This window comes from Cynocephalus volans, chromosome 7, assembly GCF_027409185.1.
Source record: "Cynocephalus volans isolate mCynVol1 chromosome 7, mCynVol1.pri, whole genome shotgun sequence".
NCBI lineage: Eukaryota > Metazoa > Chordata > Mammalia > Dermoptera > Cynocephalidae > Cynocephalus > Cynocephalus volans.
In genome coordinates this window covers 59,788,225-59,802,922 of record NC_084466.1, presented here as the reverse complement: position 1 = coordinate 59,802,922, position 14,698 = coordinate 59,788,225, and the positions used below count along the sequence as shown (strand labels likewise).

General features: G+C 37.5%; 1 protein-coding gene across 6 annotated transcripts in view; it reads left to right on the top strand.

Moving 5' to 3' along the window:
• The window catches only part of VWA8 (von Willebrand factor A domain containing 8), a 427,373-nt gene that overhangs the window by 173,140 nt on the left and 239,535 nt on the right, over positions 1-14,698 (top strand). For all 6 annotated transcript variants that reach the window (XR_010024043.1, XM_063102173.1, XM_063102175.1 and 3 more), the window contains exons 17-18: positions 3,072-3,187; positions 14,538-14,644. Coding sequence is in view for 5 of the 6 variants with exons in the window: in XM_063102173.1 (XP_062958243.1) it covers positions 3,072-3,187; positions 14,538-14,644 (223 nt within the window). In the remaining variant the exon portion in view is untranslated. The remainder of the gene's footprint in view (positions 1-3,071; positions 3,188-14,537; positions 14,645-14,698) is intronic.

Genomic DNA, 14,698 nt, shown 5'->3' with positions numbered 1-14,698 from the left:
AGTAACTTCTGTCTTCAATCAGCTTTCATGAAACTGGCGTATACTCCTATTACAGCTGTATTACAGTTTATTTTTACCTCCCCAATTAGTATTTAAACTCCTTGAGGCTGGGTTCTGTTCATTCTTTTATTCTCATTTCCCAGCTTGGTGCCTGGCACATAGTAGACACTTAAATCTTTGAAGAATGAATTAATAAGTTGATTAATTAATTACTAATTTATAAATAGATAGTGCCTATAGTTTTTTTCTCACTGGGAACATATTACATTTTAATAAAAAATAATTCTTTGAGAAAGAACAGAAACATTATTTTTAATTATTTCTGATGAGAACCTTTATATTTTTAAGCTGAGGTGCTAATAATCATGTTAATATGAAAAATTATTTATGGGGTACTCTTAAACCACATGACTGTGGCAACTAAGGGAATGTGCTTCACATCCTCACCCTCTTTTTTGCAAGATAAAATGAGGTAGAAATTTGATATTATAAATGTTAAATACATTAGGAATTTTTAAATTATGCTCTCAATTCTTAAGTGATAATACTGTGAGAGCCGAGATTACTTTATTCCACATTTAAATGGCTCAACTTAAAGCTTAGTTCTGATTTTAACACTGGGCATTATTACAAAGCATTTTGGTGCTATCAACCAAAAGAGTTGGTATTCTTTAAATTTATGAGAAATTCTTACTGGTCATTGGAATGAAATGTGAAGCCTGAATTTAGTGTCTTGCCTCAAATCAGATTAGAATATTGTACCCTAGAAAGTCACCTTATGGTTTAATAGGACTTAAGTCATGAGAATTATCTGGTTGGAGTCATTTTTCAAACATTTAAATAGGAATTTTTCATGGTCCTAGATATTAAGGGTGGTAGTTTTTGAGTTATATTTAACTTCAGGTACTTTGAGTTATGCTGGCTGAAACTTATCCTCAATTCTTCCTTCTTTCTCATATTCAGTCAGTTGCCAAATCCTTTGAAATATTTGTGGCATCCTTTCTCACAACTCTGATTGCCATAACCTACCTAGGACTTTATCTTTTCATAAACAGATTAATGAAATAGCTTTCTGTTTCCTGTCTCAGTTCTCTCTGTCCTTCAAGTACTTTTCGTACTATTGCCAGATTAATCTTTCTAAAATCCTGTTACTACTTTGCACATGACGAAGTCCTGTTGCCTTTAGAAATAAGGCCAAACTCCTAAGTGTCACTCACAGGTCTTTGTTATTTGGGAGCAAGCCTTCCAGCAGGACCCTCTAGTAAAACTGAGCTGGTTTCCTCATGTTCTACATGTATTTCTGTTCCTTTTGCTGTCATGCCTTTGTTCATAGAATTTATCCTGCCCACTTGAACATTTTAAGCTCCTGTAGTGGTTGTCAACTGCTTCACTTATTTTAGCATTAAATTATATGCTATTATGAATTATAATTTATGGTTTCTTATATTTAAACATTATCTCCATGTCTAGAAAGTGAATTTATTGAAAACATGGATGGACCAGATGTTTGTCTGTAAATGAGTTCTTTCAAATTTAGAATGTGTTTTTTAATTACAAAAGAGATCCATCATAATTGGTGGTCATATTCCCAACCTAGTCCCCAACGTACTGTTTACCCATGTTGTAGTTGAAATACTTATAATACAGACCAGCATCTTATTGAGCTATGAAATACATCAAGAAGGAGAAATCAATTCATTTTTTTCTTTTTTGAGACATAAAGAGGGGATGTTAAGTGAAATTTTGAAACAAGCAAATATGCAGCTTGTCTTTGGCATCCTCCTCTCTTCCATTCTGAACCTGTTGTTAATTTCATAGAGTCCCCTTCTCTAGTCCCTCAGGTGATCAGGGCCACTTTACTGCCTGCATCACCCTCTGTGACATTTCACCCTCGCCTGCTCTGTCCTCCCAAAGAATCAGTTGCTTCAGAAGGGCTTCTCTCCTCTGGTTTTCAGTGAAAACCACTGTTTCTTTATGTTGCTGATCTAAGTTTGGAATTAGGCCTGTAATAATCTGGTTCATTAAATTCATTCTAATGTATAGGTTTCATCCCTTTTTTTTTTTTTTTTTTTTTTTCATTTCAAAGAGGCTGAATAACAGTTTTAATAACTGCCATTTGTTGAGCACGCATATGTGTCTGACCTGTGCTAAGTGCTTTAGGTCAATTTTATTTATTATTTATTTATGTATGTATGTATGTATTTATTTATGTATATTAGCATATTCATTCTTGCAAATCATGGTTTTTCTGTATGCCCTTTACCTGTAACAACCTTAAAGGAAAGGGCATTATTATTGCCACTTTAAAGATGAGGAAACTGAGGCTTGGAGAGATTAAGCAATTTGCCAAGGTCACACAGCTAATATACGGGAGCTTGATTTGTCTGATTCCACAGTTTGTTAACTCTCTAAGCATTACCTTATACTGCCTACTAAAAGAATTTCAAGTTGAATTCGACAAATATTTGTTGAGTACTGTGTCTTGAGTACAATACCAGCAACTCTACTAGTGGACTCTGAGGAAATGTAAGAAAACAAAGTGAAATTATTCTGACAGTATAAGGAAAGGATTCTAAATGGCAAGCTGCTACCCAAGAGCCAAACTGGTTGACAGCTATGTAGTCAGCAACCTAAATTGTCCACAACTCCTTTTCTCTATTTCAGAAACCACAGATTTGCTTAAACATTTTCAGTATATCATAATAGATCAGCTCTATATAAATAGGAAAAATGAGTAGTAAATTTATACATAAGGGCAATTTGTAAGTCAGGAGCAACCTATATTATATATCATCCTTTCTCCATGCAACCTCCATCCCTCCAAAGTGCATAAACAGCACTTAGCACAATTAAAATACTTTAAACACTTTTTATAGATTTTTTAAAAACTGTCTTCAAGGATGTTTTATGTAAATTGGTTTTTATTTATTTTTATTTGTAATTCATTAATGGCACATGTTTAAGTTTGGCCTTGTCTTTAAGGAATAATGAATTCTGCTGTGATACCCATCTAAAGGGACTTTAGCAAGTTGAAACAAGACTCTTAACAGGCTCTTTTTGCCTTTTGATAGGCACAATCATTGGCAGCATCACTTTCTACCAGACAACTGTTGCGGATTTCTCGTCGGCTATCACAATATCCTAATGAAAATCTTCACAGCGCTGTTACTAAAGCCTGCCTTTCCAGGTATTTATATTCTTCTTTCTCACTGAATTCAAGACTCTGGCTCATTGCCAAAACAATAACAAGTTTAATTGATAGGTCTGTAAAAAGTATTTATCTGATATATAGCTATTTCAGCCTTGCCCTCAACTATTAGAGCTTATTAGTACAATATATTTTCTTATTTAGGCATAACAATATTTTTAAGTGGTATTTTACAGGTGAGAAAGCTGTTTAAGTCACTTGCTGAAGTCACACAGTAGTAAATAGTGGGGTTGGGATTTCAGTGCTGGTTCCTATGTCTTCTGAGCAATGGCTCTTAAGCATTACACTTATCTCCTCCCAAATTTATGTTGGAGCTTTTCATGCTTGTTAATACTGCCCTGTTGTCTAAATTTAATAAAAGTAACATCTTTTTACACTACACTAATAGTTTTCATGCCAGTTGGGAAATGATTATAAAACATTGGCTTATAGAATTTTCTTACAGAATCACATTTGCATGAAACTACTTTAAAAGAATAATAAGAAAAGATTAAAAACAATCTTCATTAGGCTCAGAGATTTTCTTTATACTCTTTTTATATGACCTAGTAATTATTTTTATGGTGGTTATGCTTATTATCTATTCATTCCTTGATAAGAGGAATTTTAAAATAATCTATTTTCAGCTTAGGAGTCTGTACTGCTGTCTGTAACTCTTCAGTTTAGTGTATAATTTGTTTTATGTTTAAATTAAGCTCTTAGTGTTGCAACTTGAATTTGTTCTCCCCCTGTGGTGATTCCAATAAGACTCCTGTCCAGTATCTTTAAAGTAACTATTTGAATAACTAAAAACTGAGAAATAAAATTGATTCCCTTATTCTTTTAAGTAGAAGAATATTAGACTTTCATATAAAAATTAGAAAAAATATTTCAATTGCTTATTATTCAGAGTTATGAGCTGAAGAAAATATAGACAGAGAAATAGCTTTATTACCTATACAAATATTTTGTCTCAGTCAGGACTTGGTTATAGATGTGAGATCATAGAAGTGTACAGACAGTGCTAAGAAGTGTAAACAGTTTTGGAGCCTAAGAGAAATAATACTTTGGATATATTAGAATGAAATAATCACATCCAAAGCATTCTGTAGACTACTAGATATGTTCTCATAGTTCAATCAACTTCCAATTTCCTTTATTTAAAAAAAGCAAATAAAAATAAATCAAGTAATGGGAATTGATCTAAGAAATAAACACTACTTATCAAAGTTTGGAGACACCCAATGCATATGAAAATACTGAAAGCTAGCAAAATTTAGTTTATTACTGATTAAGTCACACAGCCTACGTTGAAAATGTGAGAACATTTTTAATAAAGATCAGATAGAATTAAGGAATGAGTTTCTGTCAGATGTTTTATTATTATCTCCTTTGGATAGATATTCAAGACAATGTGGAGAATAAGTAATTTCAGGTAATTCTGTATTTCCTCTACTATTTGGAGTAGAAAACTTAATGAATCTCTTGTAAAACACAAATATTTTTTAAATGTATAAAATTAAAAGCAGTAGAAAAGCCAGTGAAATACATGAACAAGATGGACAGAGTTAGATATACTCTCTTGTACACCCCCTCAACCTAAAAATTCTGAGTAAAACATAATAAATAAATCATTGTTTATTTTTATCCAAACTTGAAAGGAAGAGAATATCACAGGTATCAGAAATAGAATAAGACTAAGGTTGTCATAGGACCTAGCAATTCCACTTTCTACCCAAGAGAAATGAAAACATGCTCATACAAAATCTTGTATATAATTGTTTATGGCAGCATTATTTATAATAGCTAAAAAGTGGAAACAATCCAAATGTTCAACTGCTGAACAGATAAATAAAATGTGGCTTATCTATGCTTATTCAGCAATAAAAAGAAATGAAGCACTGATACATGTTACAACATGGATGAACTTTGAAAATATCATGCTAAGTGAAAGAAGCCATACACAAAGGACCACATATTATATGATTCTATTTATGTGAAACGTCCAGAATAGGGCAAATCCATAGAGACAGAAAATAGATTGGTGGTAGCCTAAGGCTGGGGGGACTGGCCAGTAGGAAATGGATAGTGACTGCTAGTGAATACCCTTTATTGGGTAAGGAACATGTTGTTCTAAAATTGATTGTGGATATGGTTGCACAGCTCTTTGAACATATTTTTGAATTGTAAGTTTTAAATAGGTGAATTGTATGGTATGTGAATTATATCTCGATAAAGCTGATATTTAAAAAGAAGAAGAAATGAAGAAAGAAAAGCCAGAAAAGGAGAAGCTGATGTCACAGCTGCCAGTGAGGCTTTCAAATTGCAATAGAGTTTAGTGGCCCAATGCTGGATTTTAATATCCATTCAGGGACAACAGATGTGGCTGCAGGCATATGTGAGGTAGAGAGGCTATAACTGAGGTCCTCACATAAAGAATAGAGTCTCGAGGAGCTCCCTGTTCTTATAGAATAAAACATTTTTGCCCACAAGCCCAGAGAAATGAGAAATCTTACCATCTCTCTGGAACTTGGGGTGGGAAAGAAACAGTCACCTGTGAGAAATCAAATGGCCTGCATTACCCATGTGAGAGTATGAAAGGGAGGTAACCAAAAGGTGCTAAGTTAACATGAAAAACTTCTCCAGGATTATTTTATTACCTGGAGGCTTTAGTAGAAAGTACCAACCCTGAAAATTGATCTAGCAACAGTCTCACAACCAAGGGCACTAGATATACCATCTGAGTATGAGGTCAGTGTAAAAAGAATGATAGATCACATTTGGGAAAAAAAAACATGAGGGAGATTTGGCAGATACTACAGTCATAAGAAATAGGGGACTTCCAGTCAAGATGGCGGAATAGACTGTCCCCAGCATCACTCTCTCCCACAAATCAGCCAATTTACAACTATAAAAAAGTGACGACAGCCAAGCTGGGGCTGCTAGAGCTCAGGGGAAGAGGAGGAGAGACTTATGGAGTGCATGAAGGCAGGGGAAGCCATGATGAGAGAAAGAAAAAAACGCTCCAACCGTTTTGAATCCCGGCTGCTTCCAGGCTGGAGCTGGTGAGCATATAGAGCAGGAGCTGACAAAAGCCACAGCTGTGCCCTTTGGATGAAGGTGCTTGGAGGCAGCAGGGGAGAAGAGGGCCTTAGTGGCACCCAGGCCAGCAGGACTAATAGTGTTCCCATGGAGCCACATAGCAGTGAGGAGCCAGAACAACTGAAAAAAAGGAGCCACTCAGAGGCCAGTGAGTCACTGCAAGGGACTGGTGTATGGCCCGTCCCATGGCAAGTGTTTGGAGCACTGGCGGTGGGGGAGACAGGCCCACCATGGGAACACTGGGGCACAGCAAGGACAGCTGATCTGCCCCCCCCCCCCCCATCAATATAGGACCACTCAGAGGAGACTAGTCAGGAATATAGAATTGCACGGGGTGCAGTTTGATGAAAAGACTCAGGCTCAGACCAGAGTTTCTACACAACCCAGGTGCGCCGGTTCTCACTAGACCCGGAAATACCTATAAAATTAACCATTAAAACCTGAGCTGCACAAAAAGCCTTCCCCAGGGAATCAGCAGCAAAGCAGCAATTTAGCTCAACTGCAGAGCTCAAGTACTGGTCCCCACAGGAAGCTCCCCCATTTTAGAAGTAAGCAAAGGACAACGAATTAGTTCCAGCACAGAGTTTAAGTGGTGGGAACAGCAAATAATCCAACACAGAACTGAAAGAAAAAACCAAGTATCCACAACCAGAGACAAAGTTAGATATTAACTAGTAAAGGTCACATTTCATCAAAGAACAACTATAACACCTAGAAGGACTGGAAATCCCCTGGGCTACTGAGCCAGAAAAGGGGGAGGGCTGGGGGCCTCAGCCATGACCCTGCAACACTTGCAACCAGTCGTAAGAGTGGGGCCCTTGTCCAATCTCTCCCCATCACCCTCTCCATCCCCCCCCTCCTACCTCTGATAACCCTAGATTTCTTCTCTCCTTCTGAAAGAGTAATGGTTACTCTGTTGATTTGTTGCCTAGATGATCTGTCCAATGCTGAGAGAGGTGTGTTCCGGTCACCCAGTATTATCATAGAGCAGATGCTTCTTCTGTCTCTCTGGGACGGGCTTTGTGGAGAGAAACATCCTCTTCTTTTCTCTGGTCTCTGTTGGTGACTCTTCTTGTGTCAGTGCACTCCAGTGGCTGGTGGACTATCAGCATGATGGATGTGGCATCTAGCAGCTTTTGCAGCAGCTGTGGTTACTGTGGTGGCTCTGGTGGGCCACCCACATGGAGGTGATGTTTTTGGCATGCTCCTTACCTAGTTGCTGGTGGCTCCTGGATCCATCCCTTAGGACCCCAGGTGGGCCCCGTGGCATTGGCGATGTGCCTGGTTGTGGGATGGGGTCTAGTCCCTGGTTCCATGCCTTAGGACACTGGGCAGGCCCTGTGGTGTTTGTGGTATGCCTGGTTGTGGGAGGAGGTCTGGTCCCTGGTTCTATGCCTCAGGACCCGTGCGAGCCCCATTGTGCTGGCAGTGTGCCTTGTTGTGGGAGGAGGTCTGGTTCCCACTCCAAGCCTCAGGACCTTGGGTGGGCCCCTTGGCATTGGCAGTGTACCTGGCTGTGAGCGGAGGGAGGATTTGGTCCCTGGATCCATGCCTCAGAACCTCAGGCAGGCCCTGTGGCACTGGTGGCGTGCCTGGTTGTTGGAGGAGGGTCTGGTCTGGGGGCTCCAGCCTGAGGACCCTGGGTGGGCCCCAGTGGGTACTCTGGATTATTTGTTGTTTCCACCACTTAAACCCTGCATTAGAACTAATTTTTTGTCCTTTGCTTACTTCTAAAGTGGGGGAACTTCCTGTGGGACCAGTACTTGAGCTCTGCGGTTGAGCTAAATTGCTGCTTTGCTGCTGATTCCCCGGGGAAGGCTTTTTGTGCAGCTCAGGTTTTAATGGTTGATTTTATAGTACTTTTTTGTTTAGTGAAATCCACTGTGCCTGGGTTGTGTAGAAACTCTGGTCTAGGCCTGAGTCTTTTCATCAAACTGCACCCCATGCAATTCTATATTCCTGACTAGTCTCCTTTAAGTAGTCCTTTGCTGATTGGGAGGCAGATCAGCTATCCTTGCTGTGCCCCCGGTGTTCCCCAGTGGGCCCATCTCCCTGACCTCCTGTGCTCCAAGCACTTCCCATGGGATGGGCTGTGTTCTGGTCCCTTGGGATGACTCACCAGCCTTTGAGTGGCTCCTTTTTTCAGTTGTTGTGGCTCCTCACTCTTATGTGGGTCCATGGGAACCCTATTACTGTTACTGCTGGCCTGGGAGTCACTAAGGCCCTCTTCTCCCCTTCTACTTCCAAGCAGCTCCATGCAAAGGACACAGCTGTGGCTTTTGCCAGCTCCTGCTCTGTGTGCTCAGCAGCTCCAGCCTGGAAACAGCTGGGATTCAAAACAGTTGGAGCAGTTTTTTCTTTCTCTCATCGTGGCTTCTCCCACCTTCATACACTCCATAAGTCTCTCCTCCTCTTCCCCTGAGCTCTAGCAGCCCCAGCTTAGCTATCATTGCTTTGTAATAGTTCTAAATTAGTTGATTTGTGGGAGAGAGTAATGCTGGGGACCATCTATTTAACCATCATCTTGACCAGAAGCCTTTTTTTCCTACTCTTTATAATCCCTTTCTCCTGTACTAATCTCCTTAGCAAATGGTCTCTGGGCTGCACCATTGAATTTTTTTCCTGAAAATGCTCTCTGCTTCTCTACGACATGGCTAAGCTGCAGATTTTCCAAATCTTTGCACTCAGCATAGGCTGTCGCAAGTAGCCATGTAGCTTCCTGAATGCTTTGCTGCTTGGAAATTTCTTCCACCAAGTACTCTGGGTCAGCACCTTTAAGTTTCACATTCCATAGAACTTTTGGTCGTGTACAGAATGCAGCCAAGTTCCTTGCCAGTTTGTAGCAAAGGTGATCTTTGCCCCAGATTCCAATAAATCCCTTCTCATTTACATCTGAGACCTCCTTAGAATGATCTTTACAGTCCGTATTTCTATCAGCGTTCTGGTCACCACCATTTAACCAATCTCTAAGATTTTCCAAACTTTCGTCACCAGTATCTTGGCTTTTCCTAGCCCATTCCTCCAAATTGTTCCAGCCTTTCCTCAATACCTAGTTCCAAAGCCACTTCCATATTTTCAAGTATTTGTTATAAGCAACAGCCCACTTCACTGGTACAAATTTTCTGTGTTAGTCTGTTTCTGTTGCTTATAACAAAATCACGTTGAAGTGGGTGATTTATAAGAGAAGGAAATATATTGCTTACAGTTTCGGAGTCTGGGAAGTCTGAAGTCCAGGTAACATATCTGGTGAGCGTCGACTTTGGTGGTAGCTTTACCAACACAGGCATGGCAGAAAATGGCAGAGCAAAGAGAGAGATTCTCACATGCTCTCCTTTTAAAGCCCTCAGAACCACACCGATGACCACCATTATTAATCCATTCATTAGGGCATGGTCCTCAGAATCTAATCACCTCTTAAAGGCATTATGTTTCAGTTACCGTAATAGGATTAACCACCCTATTAACAGTCACAGTGGAGAGGAAGCTTCTATTACGTAAAATTTGAGGGACACAATTCAATCCATATCAAGCAGTGAAAAGGAATTGAATGTTGTGGAAAATCTTAAAACAAAAATTGGCATCATTTATATTCATGAAGTATTTTATTAAACAGAAAAAATCAGAGGTTATCTAGCCTAAACTTATAAAACATTAAATTTATTAAATATTAGGTAGGCTTGTTTCTTGTTAATTTAATTTTTAAAATATTTTATTTATTTGTTTATGCCAGTTTAATTTAGATTAGAACGTTTCCTCATCTGAAGTAATGACTGACTAAGCACCCATCCTCATAGCCTAGAACATGTGCATCAATTTTGGAACTTGATGCATAATTCACTTTCTAGATATTTTAAAACGTAAGGGGCCAAAGGGAAGAAAATTTAGAAGATTAGGAATTTTTATGTATTTTATATTCCTCAAATACTTTTGTTGTAGAAGAATTAATTTAAAGTCCCTGTAATAAGAGTTCTACTCCATTCAAGTATTTTGCATCTCATTAACTTATTTAGTTCCAGAAAATTTGGGGGTGATGATCTTTTAGCATAAAAATTTTGGGCAGAGCTATGAGAACTTAATCAGAAATGAAGATTAACTTTCTCTGATATTGAGGTGATGAAGAAATTATTTCATTCATCAAAAACTCAGTTTGCATACATTTTTCAGAAGTTCCTTTGTGATATAAAATGAATAATATATACATATATATAAAATCTTCACTATTTAAGCTGTTAATTTTTTAAAATCATAAACCTAATAGAACTAATCGTACACAATGTTAAATGATTATAATTATTGTTGATGTGAATTTTTTGATGTGAATGGTTTTGTTGTAGGAGAGACTATTCAGGGATTTAGTTTTGGTTTCGAAAACTGGCATTCAATTTTTTAAAGCTATACTTTAAAAAGAATCTATCTTTTAGGCTTTTCATTCAGCTAACTGTAAGTCTAGCAGATCTTAACAATCATTTTTGAGGGCCTTTGAAAAATGTTTGGTTTCATTTTTAAAATTTGGCTAAATTAAATACAATATTTAAAACCATGATAGTAAGTTTTATGTATTCTCTTTTCCTTTAAGTACTTTAGATGTCTCAATTAACAAATAAAACCTTCCTGAGAAATTAACGCACAAATATAAAGGAGGAACCATAAATTATTTTAAATATTCCAATACTGTTCATAAATTTAATATTTAAAATCAAGTATAAATTAAACAATGACACATTCTAAATAGAAGTCAAAGACTGCCTGATAGCCACTGAGCCCCTCAGTCTTTTTCTCTCATTCTTACTATTAACACCCCTCCTTTCAGGACTGGCAATTTGGGAGCATATCATACCCTTATTCTATCTTATCATGCTACCATCCTGAGAAATCCTGTCTTATTCTTTAATTTAAAGATACTATCCCAGTCCTATGACAAAGACACAGTTATTTGAGTGAGCTTAGGGTAAGTACTTCTGTTTCTGGGTGTCACAGAATGTGGTGAATCTTTCTTTATTTTTCTTATAACCAAGACCTAACAGGACTAGAGGTCTTCCAATTCTTTTTTTCCTGGTGGTAAACAATGACAATAATGATTTTTTAAAAAACACTATGATGCTCTTAATAGTGAAAATACACTTGAAATTTTTGAAACAAGATAGTTGCCTGCTTTGGTTATGGGAAGGTTAGGATAGAAAGAGTGATGTCTCATTCATTCATTTATCTACTTATTTTACCAAAGGCCAGGGAAGGAGAGAAAACCATAAATAGAAAATATCAGTGAACAATATGAAAGGAAGCAGTTATCTAATCCCTTGTGAGAGTTGGCTTAAACATCACCTGATGTGCTCCATTCTCTTCATTTGTTGGGTGGACCTATATCTTTTACATTGTAGGTTCTAGATGTAAATATATTTTAACATCCATGCTATCTCCGATTATTTGATAGTGCTGTCTGGGTGCTAAGTTGAGAAGAATTGTGAAGCATGTTCAATCTCAGCAGGAAAGAATGCCATATTAACAAGTAATGCCTATCACTACTATTGAAAGGGACACATATGTGTCATATTTGCAGTCCTCTATAGGCTTTGGAGGGCAATCTAGTAATGTTCCAGTACAGGGCCAGTGTGAAGATGTGTTGACAGACAGACTATATAGACGTCAGGATGTCTGGGAATAGCAAACAAGTCTAAGGTTGCAAGTGATCAGTCAAGGTGGTATGACAGGAAGTAATGGAGATGCATTTGCAAGGCCTAATGTTACCAGGCCAGACTCTAGTTTGTGGAATAGTGGTGAGAGGAAGATTGGACAGGATGCCAAGAGAAGGGCTCAGGAAACAGGACAAAATCTTAGTTATTAAGTCTGGGAGATAATGTGAGTTGAGGGCTTGGTTTTGAACAACGTAGTGATCTAAAAACTGTGATGAAAGGTCAGTGGTGAGCAATAGTTAAGTCTGACTTGATGCTGAGTTGATGAGCTACTGGCCTAGAGACCTATATAAATTCCTCTATCATAGGTTAATACCAAAGTGAGGCAGCAGGTAAAAGATAGTGTCAGATACGTGGGTTGGAATATGACAGAGACGGAAGACCTGACAGTTTTTTACATGCTCACCCATTTGCCCTCTAGCTCATACCAACCTCTCCTTTATTAGAATTTATATTCCAGCCTCAGAGAATCATCACCATGATTTAGAGCTGTGTAAAACTTAAATCAGAAGTGGTATGTTCTTAGTGTGTTTATTTGGAACATTCTATCACATAGTGGTCAGTTTATAGTAGTATAGTACGGCAACCATGGATTAAAAATCATTTCCATGAGCTCACTTGAGATCATAAATTGTAAACTTTATTTGTGTGGGTGGGAAACTATGTTTCATTTTCCATGCACATGATGCTCATCATCTGTTTGTAGTTGAAGAATGTCCCCATCACTCACAAGATTGTTGTTTTGACATACCAGAGGACTTCAAAAAGTTCGTGGAAAAATGAAATTGAAAGATAAAAATAAAAACATAAATTTTGTTTCTCATCATAAACTTCATCAAGTTCAAGACACTTTCCTAAATGTTGATACCAGCCATTTAGCCCATCCCTAAGGAAATGAGGACCCTGGGAATTTAACTGTATCAACGCAGTCTTTTTTTATATTATTAACTAAAGACAAATGGGTGCCTTTTAAAGATTTTTTAAGATTAGAAAACAAAAAGAAGTCAGAAGGAGGCAAATCAGGACTGTAAGTTGGATGCCTAATGATTTCCCATTGAAATTCTCACAAAATTGCCCTTGTTTGATGACAGGAATGAGCAGAAGCATTGTCATGGTGGAGAATGATTCTCTGGTGAAGCTTTCCCTGAGGTTTTTCTGCCAAAGTTTTGACTAACTTTCTCAAAACACTCTCATCATAAGTGCATGTATCATTCTTTGGCCTCCAGAAAGTCAACAGGCAAAATGCCTTGCATCCCAAAAAACCATTGCTGTGACCTTTGCTATCGACCAGTCTGCTTCTGCTCTGACTGGACCACTTCCATCTCTTGGTAGCCATGACTTTGATTGTACTTTGTCTTCAGGATCATACTGGTAAAGCCATGTTTCATTTCCTTTTACAAATTCTTTACAGAAATATTTCAGGAACTTGATTCCACTTGTTTAAAATTTCCGTGGAAAGCGTTGCTCCTGTCTGCAGCTGATCTGGGTGCAACAGTGTTGGCACCCATCACACAGAAAGTCTGCTCAACTCTAATTTTTCAGTCAGTTATGTAAGCTGAACCAATTGAGATGTCTGTGGTGTTGGCTGGTGTTTCTTCTGTTAATCATCAGTCATTTTCAATTAGGGCATGAACAAGATTTTTTCCTGACAAATAGATGTGTATGGTCTGCCACTGCAGGCTTCATCTTCAACATCGACTTGCCCCTTCTTAAAACAAATTATCCATTTGTAAACTGATTTCTTTGGGGTTGCTGATTTCTTTGGGGCATTGTCCCCATAAGCTTTTTGTAAAGCAGCAATTATTTCACTCTTCTTTTGCCCAAGCTTTACCATCAATTTTAGCAGATTTCATGTTGCTTTGATAGAGGCTTTTTTCAAACTGATGTCTAACCTTCTTAGTGCCTCAAACTAGATCCTGTTCAGGCATGTTATAACAAGTTAGTACAAGTTTATTTTGATGCAAAAAGATTTTGAAATCCTTACATAATTTTTTCATAATACGCATTTTTCATGAACATTTCGAAGACCCCGTGTATATATGGAATAGATAAGCATGTATTTTTTTTAGTGGAAGAACCAAGCTGGATATTCTTAAATTCATTCAATAATTTGTGTTAGAAAGTAAATAAAAACTAATTAATCAACCTCCACTGATTTGAATTTTAATTCCCAACTTAAAACAGGCTAAAGAGTTGTTGTTTTATCTATTTAAGAAAATTTGATAAACCAGTTAAACAATAAACAAGATTTATGAGGTATATTTAATCCACTTAAGAAAGCAAATTTTGTCTTGTTCTGCAAAATGTACATAAAACAGTACTGCTAATTACAAATGAGCTTTACTTATTAAAGGAGATTCTACAAATAAGTAATTCACACATAATTTAAGTTTACATTTATTCTACAGTTTTGTGTGATTTAGATTTCACAGATTGAGACTCATCTTCCTTAATTGGTTGTAATTAAGTGTTGTATGTGTGTGTGTTAAAAGATATTTAAGAATCATGGAAAGCTTTGACTTTATCATTTCATTATTCCTCCTCCCTACCCCCTCCAGGTTTTTACCAAGCCTTGCTAGGTCAGCGTTAGAAAAAAATCTGGCAGATGCTACAATAGAAAAAAATATTGATGATAATCTGGAACCAGAACTGGAAGATTACAAATGTGAGTATTTGATTTGGTTCTTTTTTAATTGAAATAATAATTCTGATCCATTTG